Below are 15,454 nucleotides of genomic sequence, written 5' to 3'. Positions count from 1 at the left end.
CTAGGTGTTTGAGGTTGATGAGGATGATGTTGGATGGGGAGCAACGAGGGAGAGAAGAAAGAGAAGTGCTATGGTGTGGGAGACATATGCTAAAATTTAATACAGCCTCAAAATCTAACCTATAATCACATATGGTCCATCATGGGAAGATTTTCACCTTTCCCATGTGAAATGCCACCTAAATTTTAATATATGTTATAGTTTTGTTAAAGTAAAAAATAAGTACAAAATCTACAACGTTTAGTTGAATTCAAATCTTTGTTAAAGGACGATATGCTACAGTCAAACTGCATGTTGTTCCCTTCTACCAAAAACTTAGATTCTTTTACATTCATGCACTCCAAAACCAATATCTTCTCTCTAGATGGAGAATATTTTACCCTCTCGATCTACTTTCAACTTAATTAATTCAACTACTTTTGTTCTTATTCTCATCAAATCAAATAATAATAAAAAAATAGATGCATTATCTCCTTAAAGGTGTTTACATACGGTTTAGATGGATTTAAAAAATTTCAATTCAATCTAAATACATGTGTTTTAATTTGGATCGATTTTTGCATATCCAAAATACATGTATCCTTTTTGTCTCAAAATAATTGTCTTTTTCTTATTTTTTTTCTACTTTTTAAAATAATTGTCACTTTAGAATATTAATGTAACATTTATTATTTTTTTTCACTATTATACTCTTATTTATTGAATTTCATCCAACTTAACTAATCCACTAACTATAATTAATAAGTGTATTTTAGTAAATGAAACTAATTTTATCATTCAAATTAACACAATTAATCATTTCTTTAAAAATCGTGTACAGACCTTAAATGATTATTATTTCGAGACGGAAGAAGTATTTTTTATTAACATAATAATATTACACATGCACAATAAAATAATGGGTTAGATGCAAAATATAACACAAATATATTAACAAAAATTAACATTACATAATGTAAAGTATCAATTATATATGAAACATACGAAGAAATAATAATATGGATTAAATTAATGCAATATATAATATTAAAAACCAACAAGCAATATATTAATGCAATATATAATACTAATAAAATAATAGATGTGTATTAAAATTTACATTTGCGGTTCGGTTTGAGTTTAGAACAGTGATATTAACCGATATGATCCTAGCCATTTTTACAAAACAACATCCAAACGCATTTAAAAATATTCGATTTTTTAGATCGGTTTGCGATTTTATTTTGGATCGATTTGAATTTGAACATCTCTAATCTCTCCGTCTCTATATACACATACACATGCCCATATTTTAGAGTGTTTTTTAAAATAATAATAAAAAAAACAACGGCGAACAGAAATAATAATCAATTATTTACAAGTAAAAAAAACAATTTTTTCTTCAAAAGCAACAAGAACAGAGGGAGTAATCAAAACTATGAAAATTACTTCCGAAATATAGTAATATTCTACTTTTATGATAGTGGAAACCATGTTGATAGTTTAATGAAACCATGTTGATAGTTTATATATATTTTTATGTAAAAAAATGACATATTTTTATACAGAATATAAAATTCTGAAGAAAAAAGAAATGAGTATTAGTGTACAAGGAAAGGAAATATTACTGTAATTGAAGTGAGTTTTATAATAAATGAAAAAGATAGTATTATTAATTGTTGATAGTACAAAATGGCATCATCACATTAGGCTCTATCCTTGCACCCAAAGAAAGTGAATCCCAATACACCAAAACCAGAAGAAGAGAGAGCAATGCATAGACTCCCAAATCCTTTTCCTTACTCCCATATTCTGCAAAAACAAAAAACAGTGAAAAAATCCAACAATCAACCCAAACCAAAAACCAACCCAAACCATTTGATTCTTTTCCTTAACCTGTCCCCCCCTCTCTGAATCTCAACACAAACACACAAAAAAAAGTTCCAACCTAGAAAACCTTTTTTCCTCCAAAAACCAAAACAACCATGTTTTGATTCTCTCTCCATTTCTCAAAAAATCAAAAATGGGTTTTCCAAAAAAACCCCTCTTTCTTCTTTTGTTCTTCATTTTCTTCACAACCCATTTCTCTAAATCATCATCTTCTCCTGATTACACAACTTTGGTCTACAAGGGTTGTTCAAAAGAAACATTCACAGATCCAAATGGTGCATATTCACAATCTCTTTCAGCACTTTTTGGTTCCTTAGTTTCACAATCCACAAAAACAAGGTTCTTCAAAACAACAACTGGTAATGGCCAAAACAGCATCACAGGTATCTTCCAATGCAGAGGAGATCTCACAAACTCAGATTGCTACAGTTGTGTTAGCAAGCTTCCAGTTCTCTCAGACAAACTCTGTGGCAAAACCATCTCTGCAAGAGTTCAGCTTTCAGGTTGTTACATGCTGTATGAGGTTGCTGGTTTTCCTCAAGTTTCAGGGATGCAGATTCTCTTCAAGACTTGTGGAACAACAAATGCTGCTGGAAGAGGGTTTGAAGAGAGAAGAGACACTGCTTTTTCTGTGATGGAAAATGGTGTTGTGAGTAATCATGGTTTTTATGTTACTACTTATCAAGCTTTGTATGTGATGGGCCAGTGTGAGGGTGATGTTGGTGATTCTGATTGTGGTGAGTGTGTTAAATCTGCTGTTCAAAGAGCTCAAGTCGAATGTGGAAGTTCTATTTCAGGACAAATTTATTTGCATAAGTGCTTTATTAGTTTTAGTTATTATCCTAATGGGGTTCCAAAGGGTGGTCATTCTTCATCTGGTGGTGGATCATCTTCTTCTGGTTACTCTTCATCTTTTGGTGGTAAGTACTAATACACCATCATTCAGAATCAATAGATAAGATTGGTTTCAATTCTGGGTCATTATAAAGTTTTCATTTTTTTTACTTTATGTTGAATCTGATTTTGTGTTTGTTCATTTGACATCAATGAAGCAAGACACCTAACATAACATTGACACCCATCATAATTTGAGAAAATTGAATCGAATCTAACCACATGCATCACTGTCAAGTTGTTGTGTTGTGTAGGTGTCTGACACCAACGCATGTTGGATACATGCACCAAACACACCTTCAATCTGAAGTGTTAAGGTTATATATAGTTTCACACAGAAGTAGCTCAATTTAGCAATGGCAATACAATTCCTTAATTGTTCATGTGTTATAATTTTAAAGCAATTGTGCTACTTTGTTAAATACCATTTACTAATATGTATGAAACTTTAATTAATCATTGAGTTGTGTGTGGCTAAATGATGCTATGACAGGACAAAATACAGGAAAGACTGTGGCAATAATATTAGGAGGTATAGCTGCTGTGGCGTTTTTGGTTATATGCTTGCTATTTGCAAGGAATTTGATGAAGAAACGTGATGGTAGGTGTTGTGTTGTACATGGTTTTACTATATGGAATTGAAATTTGTTTTTTTATTAATCAGTTTATACTTTAATTAAAGTCATGCTTATTATTCTACATTTTGATATGTCATTTTCTTTGTACAGATTATTGACTGTAGAAGAAGATGATTCACTATGGAGGCCAAATTCTTCTTGAGGTGGATTGATTCTTGATATATATCTTTTGGCTGAAAGAGATTTGTGGTAAATAGACTTGGGAGATAGAGAAAGAATCTAGGACTGTTGAATGTGGGGACAAGACTAATTCTTGTAGTTAGGTAACAAGATTTTGTTGTGAAAAAAATGGTGTAATTAGCTCATGAAAGTGAGAATTGTTTTTTGGTATCATTACAAGGGAAAAGGATATACCCCCCAGATGAATGAATATTTTGGATGAAAATTTTGTGCCTAACCCTTTACTCTTTAGCCATGTGAATGATTCTCCTTTTCTTCATCTCCAAATACTATTGACTCCATTTTATTTGATAACTTTAACTTTGTTAAAAGTTGCAACTTGCAGATACTTCAATTTAGATTTGGTGCATCTAGTGTGGAACACACTTTGTAATATCAACCGGCCAATTTCAAATTAGCGTTTGAGATCGATTGAAACTGATTTTGTTATTGTATAATCTGAACCAGCCAATCTTAGATAAATGGACGAGATCGTTTATTGTGTGTAAACACTCTCTCTTCCCTTCAATTGTTATGGTATTTGTGTTTTGTATGGACAATGACTGATACAGAATTTCACAAGTCAAGAACTCAATATCGAGGGTAGAATGAAAAGTAGGCACAGTATTTTGGGTGCCACTATGTGGCATTAACCTCAAAATGGAATCGTTTAGCATCATAGCATGTGCTTTCAGTTGAGTCTTTGTTTTCCTCTCACTTTCTCTTGGAAAGTGTTTTTGTTTGGCTTGTTTTCCGTTTCTTGTCTTGGACCAAATCGAGAAGGAAAGTGAAACAATGCCATAGATACTTTATTTAGTCCATGTTTGAGAGTAAGCTTAGAGTATTTTCAATGGTGTGCACTTACCTAATATAATGTGGGTTCTTAACTCATCGTTAAGTTGTGCCACATCACAATTAAATACATCATCAACTTCTTAATCTAATGATGCAATGTCTTAACAACTCTTGTCCATATACTTCTCTCCAATTCTTTCTTGATTTTGGTTGAGCTTGAGTAATAAACATTTGTTCAATGCTAAGCAACTTTTCCTAATACGGTTATTAAATTTAAGCAACCTTAGACACCACAGAGACTAGCTTCAATTATGAAGTTACATTAGGTTTTGTTAACATGTGACTAAGGCCACTTGTGTATAGTATAGCAATAAAAACAAGTTGAGTGAAAAACAATAATTTTTAAAATTTTTAAGGAATTGAATGCATGTTCAATGATGAAATATAATAAACAATTGTGTTGGAGTTTTTTTTTGTTTTTTTGTCTTTTTTTTTGGATAAGCAAATGTTAGTAAGTTAGTCTCCCCATCTTTAACCTCATTTGAACTTTCTTAACTAACCAACCAACTACCTACTCTCTTTTAACAAAGATACACATAAAAAGTTAGTTATTTTATTTATTTTAGCTAGCATTGGATCAGTTAACAATTTATATTGTGTTTCAAAAATTATATTTTAATTATTGAGATTCATCATCATCTCACTCTTTCACTTAATTAATTAATTAATTAATTATTTACATAGTCAAATCTTTCCTCAATCTTCACACGAGACAGATGTTGGATAATTAAAATGTATTTTAGTAAAAAAAAAAATAAAGTAATTAATATTATAATCTTGATCTACATAATATGAGAATGTTGGTGCATAGGATTTTTTTTAAGATGCTAAATTAGCCCACCGACATTAGCATCAGATAGAATCGAACCTGAGACCTCGAGGAGGAGCATACTCCCAGATCCCAAGCCAATATCACTAGCCAACCCAAGTGGGTTTTGGTGCATAAGAATTTAACTGGGTCTGAGTGGACAAAAATTGTATTTTTTTTTTGGGTTCAATAGCCTAGTGGCAAGATCACACACTTTTTTAAAGTGTGGAGAAGTGGGGAATCTGGGGTTCAAATCCCGGCCCCTGCAAACATTGTCTCTGGTAGCTACCAACTGAGCAACACTTACGGGACACAAAAATTGTATTTAAAGGGGCAAAAAAGTAGACTCATTCCACGGTTAATGGCATAAGTCTCTCAGCTCTCAATACAATCCTTTTACTAAGACCGATGGCTACCAACTTAGAACCTTTTGTTTAAGATTAACATAAAGTATTAATCAAGACATTTTTTTAAATTAAGGATTAAATGGCCTATTTTGCAAATTTAAAGAACTAAACTACTCAACCTTTGAAATTTTAAACATCAAGATATTGATATACTCAAAAGGTTAATTGTAGTGGTCCAATTTTTAACAGAAAATGAGTGTCAGCATAGCATCTGACCTCTTCCAGTCCGAAATGCTCAGTGATTCAAAGAAGCCAAGAGGCATTTTCATCAAGTCTTGGTTTGAACAAAGATGCTTTATTTGTACACTTTTATTTGTTTGTATGCAGTAGACTTTTTACTACTACCTTGTAAGAAAACATACAAGTATAACAAAAAAAAATAGAATGAATAATAACTTTTTGTTAAATAAAATTAAACAGAATGCAATTATTGTTTTTTCTTTGTAATTTAATATGTTACATAGTTTTAATTCACTATCAGTATCAAGTGACTATGACGCTTCAGTGGCCTAAGTATATATTGACAAAAAATATAGTACTGTATCATATTCTTCAGTAAAGTTATTTCATTGCTGTCAATTTGGAAAGAAAAAAGATGCTCCAAGTCAATTGTTATTATCCAAATTAAAGATCATGTGGATTATTTACTTTATTTATTTTATCATTTCCTATGGAAAAAGAAATTGCTGAAAAGGAATTCATTGAGCATGAGACAAAGGAAAGCACAAAATTGTTTATTACAGAATACGGATTTCTGCGTTGCTTTAATACTCCAGGGGGCACATAAAAAAGTTTATTCCTCAATTTCACATGCTATAGAGATAGATATATCTATGATTTTCACTTCATGTATGATAGGATAAATATAATAATTTATTAAATTTATATCAGATCCTTGAGGCAGCCCAAAAAAACAGCAGAACACAATAACTCATTCAGAGGGAGACACGGTAAAGGCCATCGTCTAGCACTCTTGAAAAGAAACGTGTGTGCAATCAGTGTGATCTCACTGCTGTTTTGATTCACAGGCCTTCAACTTTGGAAAGACAATAACAATAAAAGCATTCAATAAGAATGCTTCTTTTCTTGTTTATGCACCTTCAGATAGTTCAGTTAGGAACTAGGATCCACTTGGAGTCCATATGTTGGACTGAAAAAGCTCCTCTAAAGTAGGCTGCTTTATAAAATAAGCAGACAACAACAAATTCACTTTTAGATTTTTGTGAATTAAATTTTCAATTCAGATAAACTTCTGGATATATTGTATGATTATTGATCTCACTTTTCCCTTTTGCAGAAAGTCATGCTTACATAGAGCCTAGCTAAAGCTTCTCAGACAGGTCACTTGTAGAGAGTGTTGTGCTTTTAGCTTACCTTCACATTGATGAGTGCTCAACAGAAAGCCGATAACAGGGCACAAAATTCTGTCCCTTTTTGGTATCAAAGTAGTTTTAGCGATGACACCGCCTCATTGCTCCTTCCATCCTGCCAAAGTCATAGCCATCAAGGTGGCATGTAACTCTACAGCTACCAACAAGATGATGCTGGGTTGAATGTTGTACCTGATGCATACAAATACATGAACCAAAAGCTGAAACAGAAAAGTAAAGGAAAACTGAAGTAAGAATGATAGCACATGTGACATGGCATTTGCTATAGTCACAACAAGAACAATGAACTGATTTCTCTTACTATTGCTCCTGCTCTCCATTCCTAATAACTTGAAATATCAATAATCAACTCTAGCATTCACGTGCAAGGTGGGTGCAATAGAATTATGGGACAAGACAAATTTCCGACCTGTAGACCACAAAAACAAACTGAGGATCATGGATATCCTTTCCAATGGCTTTAGCATGTCCTGTAAACAATAGTGGCAGAAAATATGCGTTATTCAATTTAGCAAAAGCTAAGATAAATAAAATCACAGAGAGAAGGAGAAGTAAGGGGTAAAACAAGTATTCATATTACAACTGATCAACCTTTTGGAGTTCATTTTGGGGCTGTTATCAGTCTTGATTTCAAATTTCTGATAGTGAAAGCTCCAGGCTCCATTTCATATATTCTAAATTCGTTTGATCAATTTTGACATTAATTAACCCTTGATGATAATCAAATAATAGAACCTCTTCCTACCAGTAATTGCCACAAGAACATTCACCATTTTTAAAATGGTGAAACCTCTTCCTATCTCTCACAACTATATCTCGTTCCACTACTTTGGAAATGTATTTGAATGCATTATGGCAGTCCCCACATATCCTCAAATTTTTGAAAACCCGAATCGTAGCTCCTAAAGGAAGCTTCATAATTCCATAAACAACAGCAAGCTTTTCACTATGCGTAGACAATGCATGTTCTTTATGTTCTGACTCCATATCATGTAGTACAAACTTTGTATCAGGGACATACCCCAATTTCCTCATTTCATTTACCAGCTGCTCTAGATATGTGTACACCGCTTGCACCTCAGGGTGCCTAGCATCATCAACCAAAAAGACATGGACCATGTTTTCAACCTCAACCCAACTACAGCCAGGTTCCTTCTTCACTCCTCGTTCCCTCATCAGTAACCTCACCCTGGCCACTTCATCCCACTGACCTAAAGCGGCATACATATTGGAAAGGATTATGTAAGTTCCATCTTGCCCTGGAATAAGCTCAAGGAGGCGGTCGGCAGCTTGAATACCCAATTCCATGTTCCCGTGAATCCGACAACCAGCAAGAAGAGCTTCCCAAATTGGTGCACCGGCCTCGAAAGGCATTGATTTTATTACACTCTTTGCTTCTGAGAACATACCCGCACGACATAATAAATCAATCAAACGGGCATAATGATCCTCTCCAGGGGTTATACCATAACGAGTACACATCGTATCAAAATAATGGCGTCCCTCTTGGATCAAGCCAGCATGGTTGCAAGCAGTAAGAATTGTGAGAAAAGTTATCCTATCAGGCAATATATCTTCCTTCAACATCTTCTCAAAAAGCTCAATGGCTTGGACACCATGTCCATGCTGTGCAAGAGCTGCAATCATGGCATTCCAAGATACTGAATCCACATAAGGCATTGTGAGAAACACGGATTCAGCAGATTCAACAACACCGCACCTTGAGTACATGGTAATAAGCGCATTGCCGGCGGAGAGGCCCGAATCATGACCCAATCGAATTACCTGGGAATGAATTTGCTGTCCATTATCCAATGATCCAAGAACAGAACAAGCTGTAATTGCCCCAGCATAAGCATAATCGCAAGGTTCCAGTCCCTCTGACTTCATCTGGTTGAACAGCTTCAAACCTTCTTCCCCGAAACCATTCTGCGCCAAACCAGATATCATAACTGTCCAAGTCAGCACGTTCTTCTCCGGCATCTCCCTGAAAATAGAATTAGCTTCCTCAATGCGCCGCGCATTGACATACCCAGACAAAACAGCATTCCAGGAAATAATATCTCTCACAGGCATTTTATCAAAGACTCGCCTCGCTTCTACCATTCTATCATACTTAGTGTAGAAAGTAATCAAAGCATTGTTAACAGACAAAACAAAATGATGCGACGGCTCCACCACTGTCCTAAGAATATAACCATGCACCTGTCTTCCACAGTTGAACATCCCCATTTTCTCATTACTAGAACCACAAGCACTAATCAAACTGGTGTAAGTATACTCATCCTCCTGAATTCCCATCGAATGCATTCTCCTGAACGTGTCAAACGCCTCTTCATATAAACCACGCCGAACATAACCAGAAATCATAGCATTCCAAGCAACATCAATAGGGTAGGTCAATCCATCGAGAAGCTCGCGTGCTGCAACAAGATCATCATTCCTAACATAACCAGCAATCATTGTAGTCCACGAAGGTTCATATATCTGATTCTTAGGAGTCTCATCAAAAACTTTCTTAGCAGAAGCCATCAATTGTGATGATTTCACCAAAGGCGAAGAAGCACAACAAACGTAGCAACTCAAAAGTGCATTCGTAACAGATGGTATCAACAATGTTCCCAATTTGATAACCTCACAATGTAGCATTTGACATTGCCGCTCTTCATCCGCTATCAATGATAGAGCAGAAAGCACGCTGGAGAACGTAAACGGATCAGGTAAAAAGCCGTTTCTTTTCATTTGAACGAAGAGATTAAGCGCAGCATGTCCATCGTTACCATGAGAATACGCGGTGATCATGGCATTGTAACTAACAGTATCGCGGATGGTAAGTGGGGTGGCATTAAAGAGTTGCTGAGCTAGTTTGACGTTACCGGAGGAGGAATAAGCAGAGAGAAGGGTGGTTCGAGCAACAATATCTGGTTTAGGAATTTTATCGAACAGTTTGCGGGCGTAAGTGATGTTGGAGGATTTGCAGTAAATGTTGATGAGACGGTTGAGGATGAAAGTGTTGGGTTTGAAACCGGAGGTGAGGATGTGTGCGTGGACGGCACGTGCGATAGTTTGCGTGGTGGAAGTGTGGTTTAGTTGGGTTAAGTAACGGTATGCTAGGTCGCGAACATCCATGTTATTTTTGTTGTTGGAGATGAAATGGGATACGATGTTGTTTCGTGCAAGACAAGGGAAGTTGATTTTCTTGCGTGGTAGGGTTTGAGGATATTTAGGTTGGCAGGAGCAGTATCGTTTCACGTTTGGGGTATGTTGCCATTGTTTTTGTTTGTTTTTATGAATAATCAACTTGAGAGAAACACACTATAAAAAGTTTTAAGTCAACACCGAAAGACCAATCCATGTGGGTGGGGTTTAGAACTACTTGTTATAATAACATAATTAAAGGACTAAATTGAAATTTGAGTGATAGCTCATGGATTAAATTGATGGTTTATTTTTTTGTTTTAGTTAGTTGAAGGACATGTTGTGAGGATATATTAGTTAGTAGTTGCGAGAATTTTATCTCTCGTTTAAAAACTGAAAAATATCATTGCGAAGGTTCTTATTATGTTCTAACCATGTCTACAGACTTAGCGAACGAAATTTGACATGCGAGTATATGCTAACTAGGAACAAAATTTCAATTTTTCATGTTTTGGTTGAAAAATAAAAATAAATTGAATTGTCTTCGAAATGCTATGAAACTTTGCAGATCCTTTTTATGTATTTTTATGGATGTCTCTGCAAACAATGAACTCAAAATTCGATTTATAAGTGGATATTTCCGTTGTTTTGTTTTTGTTAGTTTTTGACGTTTTAAAAATTCATAATTAATTTGTCGCTTGTCAATTTTTTTAATTTATTTGTGTAAAGCTATGTTTCGACGTTCTTAACATGCCTCCAAATAATCATGAAAAAAATTCAATCTTTAAATTGCTTTTTTGGACTTCACATATATTACATGGTCATAACTAATACAAATATCAAATAACATGATCAGAATATGCGTTTTTTATTTTATTTTACATGACCATTTTTCAGATATCACACTAATTAACCTTTATTTTTTACCATGTGCAATTAAACTAACAAAAAAATAAAAGAGAAATTTGAAAAGCATCACAGATGCAGCAGCAATTAGAAAACACCCAGAACGGGGCTTTCCTCTTCCGGTATCCACTCAGTCTTTCTTTCTCCCCTTGCTTTTGTGTTACTCTATTTTCACCATAACATCACTGATCCACTGCAAATATTATTTGTCCAGCCATCACCATCAAAAAGTCTTTGAAATTTTGTCACCTTCCCCCTCCTCCATATTGTCCCTATAAATTGGACTATCTCACTCAGAGTCAATAGGGGAAGAAAATTCGAAATTGAAATGCTGGAGAAAATTTGAGTGCAAACAGTCACAACATATACAAGGAAAAAAGAGAGAAAAGGTAAACCTTTCACTGTTCATCTATTTCATTATCTTTGTTTATGTGATAATAAAAAGAAATTACATTAAAAACGAAGTAAACGTGGGGAAGTAAAAAAAGGTTGAATATGTTTGTGTTGTCTAAACTCAAGTTGGGTGGCGTTGGTCAAAAGGCATGAACATAATGGCGTGTGAAGGCGCAGGAAAGGAATCAATAATGATTCTTTCTTTCATCTTTGACCCAACACAACACCATCATCATCATTTTATTATTTTTTATATTTTTCATCACTATCATCAAATCAAACCCTTTTTTTTCCTTCTTTCTCAGAAGTCAGAAGAACAACATCGTTTGCAAAAATCAACAAGTAAGTTCTGTTTTTTTTTTTTTTTAATTTGTTTTTGTTACCACTTTTGATGAAATATGATTTGATTGTTTTGTTTGGAACTTAATTTTCAGTGTATCCAAAGGTGAAATTAAGACAAGAACATGAGAAAGATGAATACAAGGGTGGTGATGTAAGAGACCTTGGTTTGAAAGCTTTTCTCTCTTTATCTTTCCACTCTCCTACTTCTCCTGGTAATTACTCTAATTTTCCCTTTTTTTTTAATAAAAAATTCAATTTTTTTGTTTTGACTTGGTTTGTTTCAAAGACATGATAAGGATTTAATTCATATACACCGTCAGTGTAAAAAACGATTGACTTATGTCAATCAGTCAATCAATCAATCAATCAATCATGATCGTTGTTTACAAGCTGTTTCTATAACAATAGATAAAACAAAGTCAAACATTATATAAGCTATCAGCTGTTATTCATAAGCTATCATGGAGAGCTTATAGAAATAAGTTACTTATGGACATGTCATACGCTGTGTCGATAAACTCGTATGAATGGTCTCACAAGTTCTTATGTCAGTAGATAAGATCAACTAAGCTATTTTAAACAGGCCATAAAGCTGTAGTGATCTAGAGTGCTTTGGGGGTATTGGTGGAACCTTTTGGTTCTCCCATCCCCCACACACATACTTGACAGTTCTAAATAAAGTACACACTGATTCTTCCTACATCATCGTCGTTCTCTCTATTGATATTCATGATTGACATTGAATCTTGAGAGGGTGGGTGGTAACTGTTGGTCCTTATTTGAAGCTCAAATTTTTTTAAATGAAGTCGATAATATGCATAGGCTTTCTACTTTTATGTGGCTTGAGCATATGAATCATCATTAGTTACTCAGCTTGTTCTTCAATTTGGTAAACAATGTTAGTTACTTGAAAAGCAGGAAAATTATTTGAACCAAAAATTAGGACCGTAATATCATGAACCAGTCATGCAGAATTTCCTTTTTTATTTTTATTTTCATCATTCCATTTACTGATATAGAGTCACTATTGTCTAATTTTGCAGTAAAGGACCATAAAGTTGTCTCTGTGCCATCTATTGTCAAAGTACCAAAGTGTTACTTGCCACAAGTATCAATTCCACGAGTATCTGTAACCGAAGATTTTGTCGACTGCAGTTTGACATCTGATTCCTCTGGTTCTGCAGAACCAGAGAAGGATGGAGATACTGATGAGAGTAAAGTATATACAAGAGCCGATTTGATTCCACGAGTACCTGTTATTGAAGACTTTGGGGAAGGCGGTTTGACATCCAATTCCTCCGGTTCTGCAGAACCAGAGAAGGATGGAGATACTGATGAGAGTAAAGTATATATTAGAGTCGATTTGATTCCACGAGTACCTGTCACTGAAGACTTTGGGGACGGCGGTTTGGCATCCGATTTGTCAGGACCTGGGGGACTAGAGAAGGATCATGGACCTGAGAAGGACGGCAATATAGATGATGAGAAAAAAGTAAACATCAGAGCGAGTCCAATTCCACGCCCTCGTGCTGTCATATCTAGTCCTGGTAAATCTCATACTCCATCAGTTTTCTGTTTAGCTATATTTGTTTATATTATTATACACCAGTTACTTTTTGCAATTTTATTGTCTGAGCTATAACTAAAGGTTGACTTAGAGATGGAGACCATAAGAACAGTTATGCTTTATATCATAGATAACAATGTTTTGGGTTGCTTTTGATGACCCATTGAAGCCAAGAGATATAGATGTTGGTAAAGATCCTTTAGAACATACACAAATATTTTTATAATTTAGTAAAAGTACTTCCAGAATGATGCAATGCAACTCTAAAAAACGAGTTTTCAGATTAAGACCAGAGCAAATTTGAAGTACTTTGAAGGTAAACAAAACTCATAATGGAAGCACTTCATATGGTTGATAATTCAAAATTGCTCATTAGTGACATGAAAAGAAACCTTGGGGTACTGAAAAGAATATTTTAGGGAAAACTTGAATTTTTAGCCTGTGGTTGTGGCATTTACATCTGTTAAGTAATATTATATTGTTAGGAGACTGCTTTTGGAGTTTTCTTAATGTGAAATGTATTAGTGTCATTGCTTCTTGAATTATAATGCACTTCATTTTGCTCCAGAGCCTATGGTATGCATTAAGTGAGAATACAGGGTCTTAAGATATCTCTATAGCAAATAAGCAAGGTTCTTACTTCTGTTAACTCACAAGAAACTTGAAATATTTGAAAATAATTTTCACTTCTAGCTGATGGAGAAGAGAATTCAATTCGTTGTTTGTGGTTGTAAAGAGAATGGAATGCTTTAACATAGTCGAGAATTTGTAATTGTTGAAAGCACCATCAATTATGCTGATTCTAGTTTCCTCACTTTGCATCTACTTTCTGTGTTATTCAAGGTTTATTATGTAGCTTTTCGGATATGACCTCAAAATTTTGTTTCAATTTTGTATACAGAAAATGACTTAATGATTGGGAGCAGAAACAAGACTGGAAATGGAAGAGTTTACGTATCGAAGAATAGTACTGCTTTACCAAATAGACATGCTCTTGCTCAATGTAAAGTGAAATCACATGACACTACCGATATTCCTCCGGACGCAAGAAAATCCACAGAGCCCAAGTCTAAAGATAAAGTTGATCATGTAGGAAAGAAAAAGGTTCACAAAGGTAGCGTAAAATCTGATAATTTACATAGGCACTGGAAATTTTAGTTCCAATGTGACATGATCTTAATCTAGGACTAGGTTCCATCTCAAGAAAAAGGGAAAGAATAATACAGTGCATGTTTTGATGTAACCATGACGACGTGCTTAATACTTCAGCACCAGTTTTCAATGTTTATTTGTGTTGATGTAAGATTATTAAGCAACAAGGCATTGCCTGAGGCATTATATATCTTCCTCTCTCTTTTGCTTAAGATTTCAGGTTTTTATTTTTTTGTAAGATTCTTTTATAAAATTTAATGTGATGTCTGTTATCTTAAACTTATACTTATACATCAGATTCATGGTAAATAAAAAATAAATTCAAGCATGAAGTTTATGAAATTAATTGTACTAAAGGGTTGTTTAATTGGTTCTAGAATTTCATGCATGTTACTCACTTTATCTGTTTGATAACCGATCATTGTTATGAGAGATAAATTATTCTTTCACAATATCAAATGTTGACAAAGATTAATTAATCTATTAAATCAATCTCAATATCTTGAAGGTCAATCTGCAATTTTCAGTTGGGAGACACCTAATTGCCTTGATGGCTTTTTACAAAATTTTTTGCAATATAGTCAAAGGTAACTAAAACAATTAGTATTTGAGATAGATTTGCATATTAAAAAACATTTAAAAAAAATCTAGGATATGAAATTTGGTCATAAAAATTGAAGCAACTAACTTGAGAGGGTGTTTTCGAATTATTTCAACAAAAAAAAAAAAAAAACAGGAAATAAGTTTAGAACATTCAATAATCACTGCTCCAAACTCAACTATAAAAAAATTTCCTCCCTGAAATAGTGGACTGGAAAAGCTACAATCATAAGAGTTGGCACAATGCACATTCAATCTTATAGCTTCCTCAACGATACCTCATTGATGCTAATAGGAAGAAATGGAAATTGGATTCACTGTGGTTAAGAAAAGCA

The 15,454-nt window shown here is 34.2% G+C and overlaps 3 protein-coding genes across 11 annotated transcripts; 2 read left to right on the top strand and 1 right to left on the bottom strand.

The window, feature by feature from the left end:
• The first annotated feature begins 1,700 nt into the window (after window positions 1-1,700).
• PDLP2 (plasmodesmata-located protein 2) lies at window positions 1,701-3,798 on the top strand. The gene is made up of 3 exons (XM_085729936.1): window positions 1,701-2,789; window positions 3,257-3,364; window positions 3,492-3,798. Exons 1-3 carry the CDS (start codon window positions 2,003-2,005, stop codon window positions 3,497-3,499), a joined length of 903 nt encoding a protein of 300 aa, XP_085586062.1. The 5' UTR covers window positions 1,701-2,002; the 3' UTR covers window positions 3,500-3,798.
• Window positions 3,799-6,313: 2,515 nt separating this feature from the next.
• LOC146956607 (Pentatricopeptide repeat (PPR) superfamily protein) lies at window positions 6,314-10,373 on the bottom strand. Of its 7 annotated transcripts, none has more exons than XM_085729879.1 (3): window positions 7,613-10,150; window positions 7,323-7,491; window positions 6,314-7,221 (listed from the first exon to the last, which is right to left on the bottom strand). In XM_085729879.1, the coding sequence occupies exon 1, from the start codon at window positions 10,148-10,150 to the stop codon at window positions 7,763-7,765; it is 2,388 nt and encodes a 795-aa protein (XP_085586005.1). In that variant the 3' UTR covers window positions 6,314-7,221; window positions 7,323-7,491; window positions 7,613-7,762. The 7 variants fall into 7 exon arrangements, with proteins under 7 accessions (XP_085586005.1, XP_085585997.1, XP_085586020.1 ...); XM_085729871.1 differs by having other exon boundaries at window positions 6,314-7,192; XM_085729894.1 differs by having other exon boundaries at window positions 6,314-7,192; window positions 7,431-7,491.
• A 737-nt stretch (window positions 10,374-11,110) lies between these two features.
• LOC146956606 (uncharacterized) lies at window positions 11,111-14,731 on the top strand. 3 transcript variants are annotated; one of them, XM_085729928.1, is made up of 6 exons: window positions 11,124-11,187; window positions 11,280-11,454; window positions 11,764-11,800; window positions 11,893-12,012; window positions 12,844-13,347; window positions 14,269-14,731. In XM_085729928.1, coding segments are annotated over exons 3-6 (882 nt in total). In that variant the 5' UTR covers window positions 11,124-11,187; window positions 11,280-11,454; window positions 11,764-11,799; the 3' UTR covers window positions 14,526-14,731. The 3 variants fall into 3 exon arrangements, with proteins under 3 accessions (XP_085586046.1, XP_085586054.1, XP_085586039.1); XM_085729920.1 differs by having other exon boundaries at window positions 11,111-11,454; XM_085729913.1 differs by lacking the exons at window positions 11,124-11,187; window positions 11,280-11,454 and having other exon boundaries at window positions 11,537-11,800.
• The last annotated feature ends 723 nt before the right edge of the window (window positions 14,732-15,454 follow it).

This window comes from Medicago sativa, chromosome 1, assembly GCF_051527215.1.
Source record: "Medicago sativa cultivar Bolivia chromosome 1, Bolivia_mono, whole genome shotgun sequence".
Lineage (NCBI taxonomy): Eukaryota > Viridiplantae > Streptophyta > Magnoliopsida > Fabales > Fabaceae > Medicago > Medicago sativa.
Note: the sequence above shows the minus strand (reverse complement) of the source record. Positions and strands in the feature narration are given on the sequence as shown.

What these genes read in the sequence shown, in the direction of transcription:
- PDLP2 (XM_085729936.1), top strand. Translation starts at nt 2,003, where the DNA reads ATGGGTTTTCCAAAAAAACCCCTCTTTCTTCTTTTGTTCTTCATTTTC. An exon ending in TTACTCTTCATCTTTTGGTG is followed by an intron (nt 2,790 to 3,256) that starts GTAAGTACTAAT and finishes ATGCTATGACAG; the next exon opens with GACAAAATACAGGAAAGACT.
- LOC146956607 (XM_085729863.1), bottom strand. Translation starts at nt 10,150, where the DNA reads ATGGATGTTCGCGACCTAGCATACCGTTACTTAACCCAACTAAACCAC.
- LOC146956606 (XM_085729913.1), top strand. Translation starts at nt 11,608, where the DNA reads ATGAACATAATGGCGTGTGAAGGCGCAGGAAAGGAATCAATAATGATT. An exon ending in CCACTCTCCTACTTCTCCTG is followed by an intron (nt 12,013 to 12,843) that starts GTAATTACTCTA and finishes CTAATTTTGCAG; the next exon opens with TAAAGGACCATAAAGTTGTC. An exon ending in TGCTGTCATATCTAGTCCTG is followed by an intron (nt 13,348 to 14,268) that starts GTAAATCTCATA and finishes TTTTGTATACAG; the next exon opens with AAAATGACTTAATGATTGGG.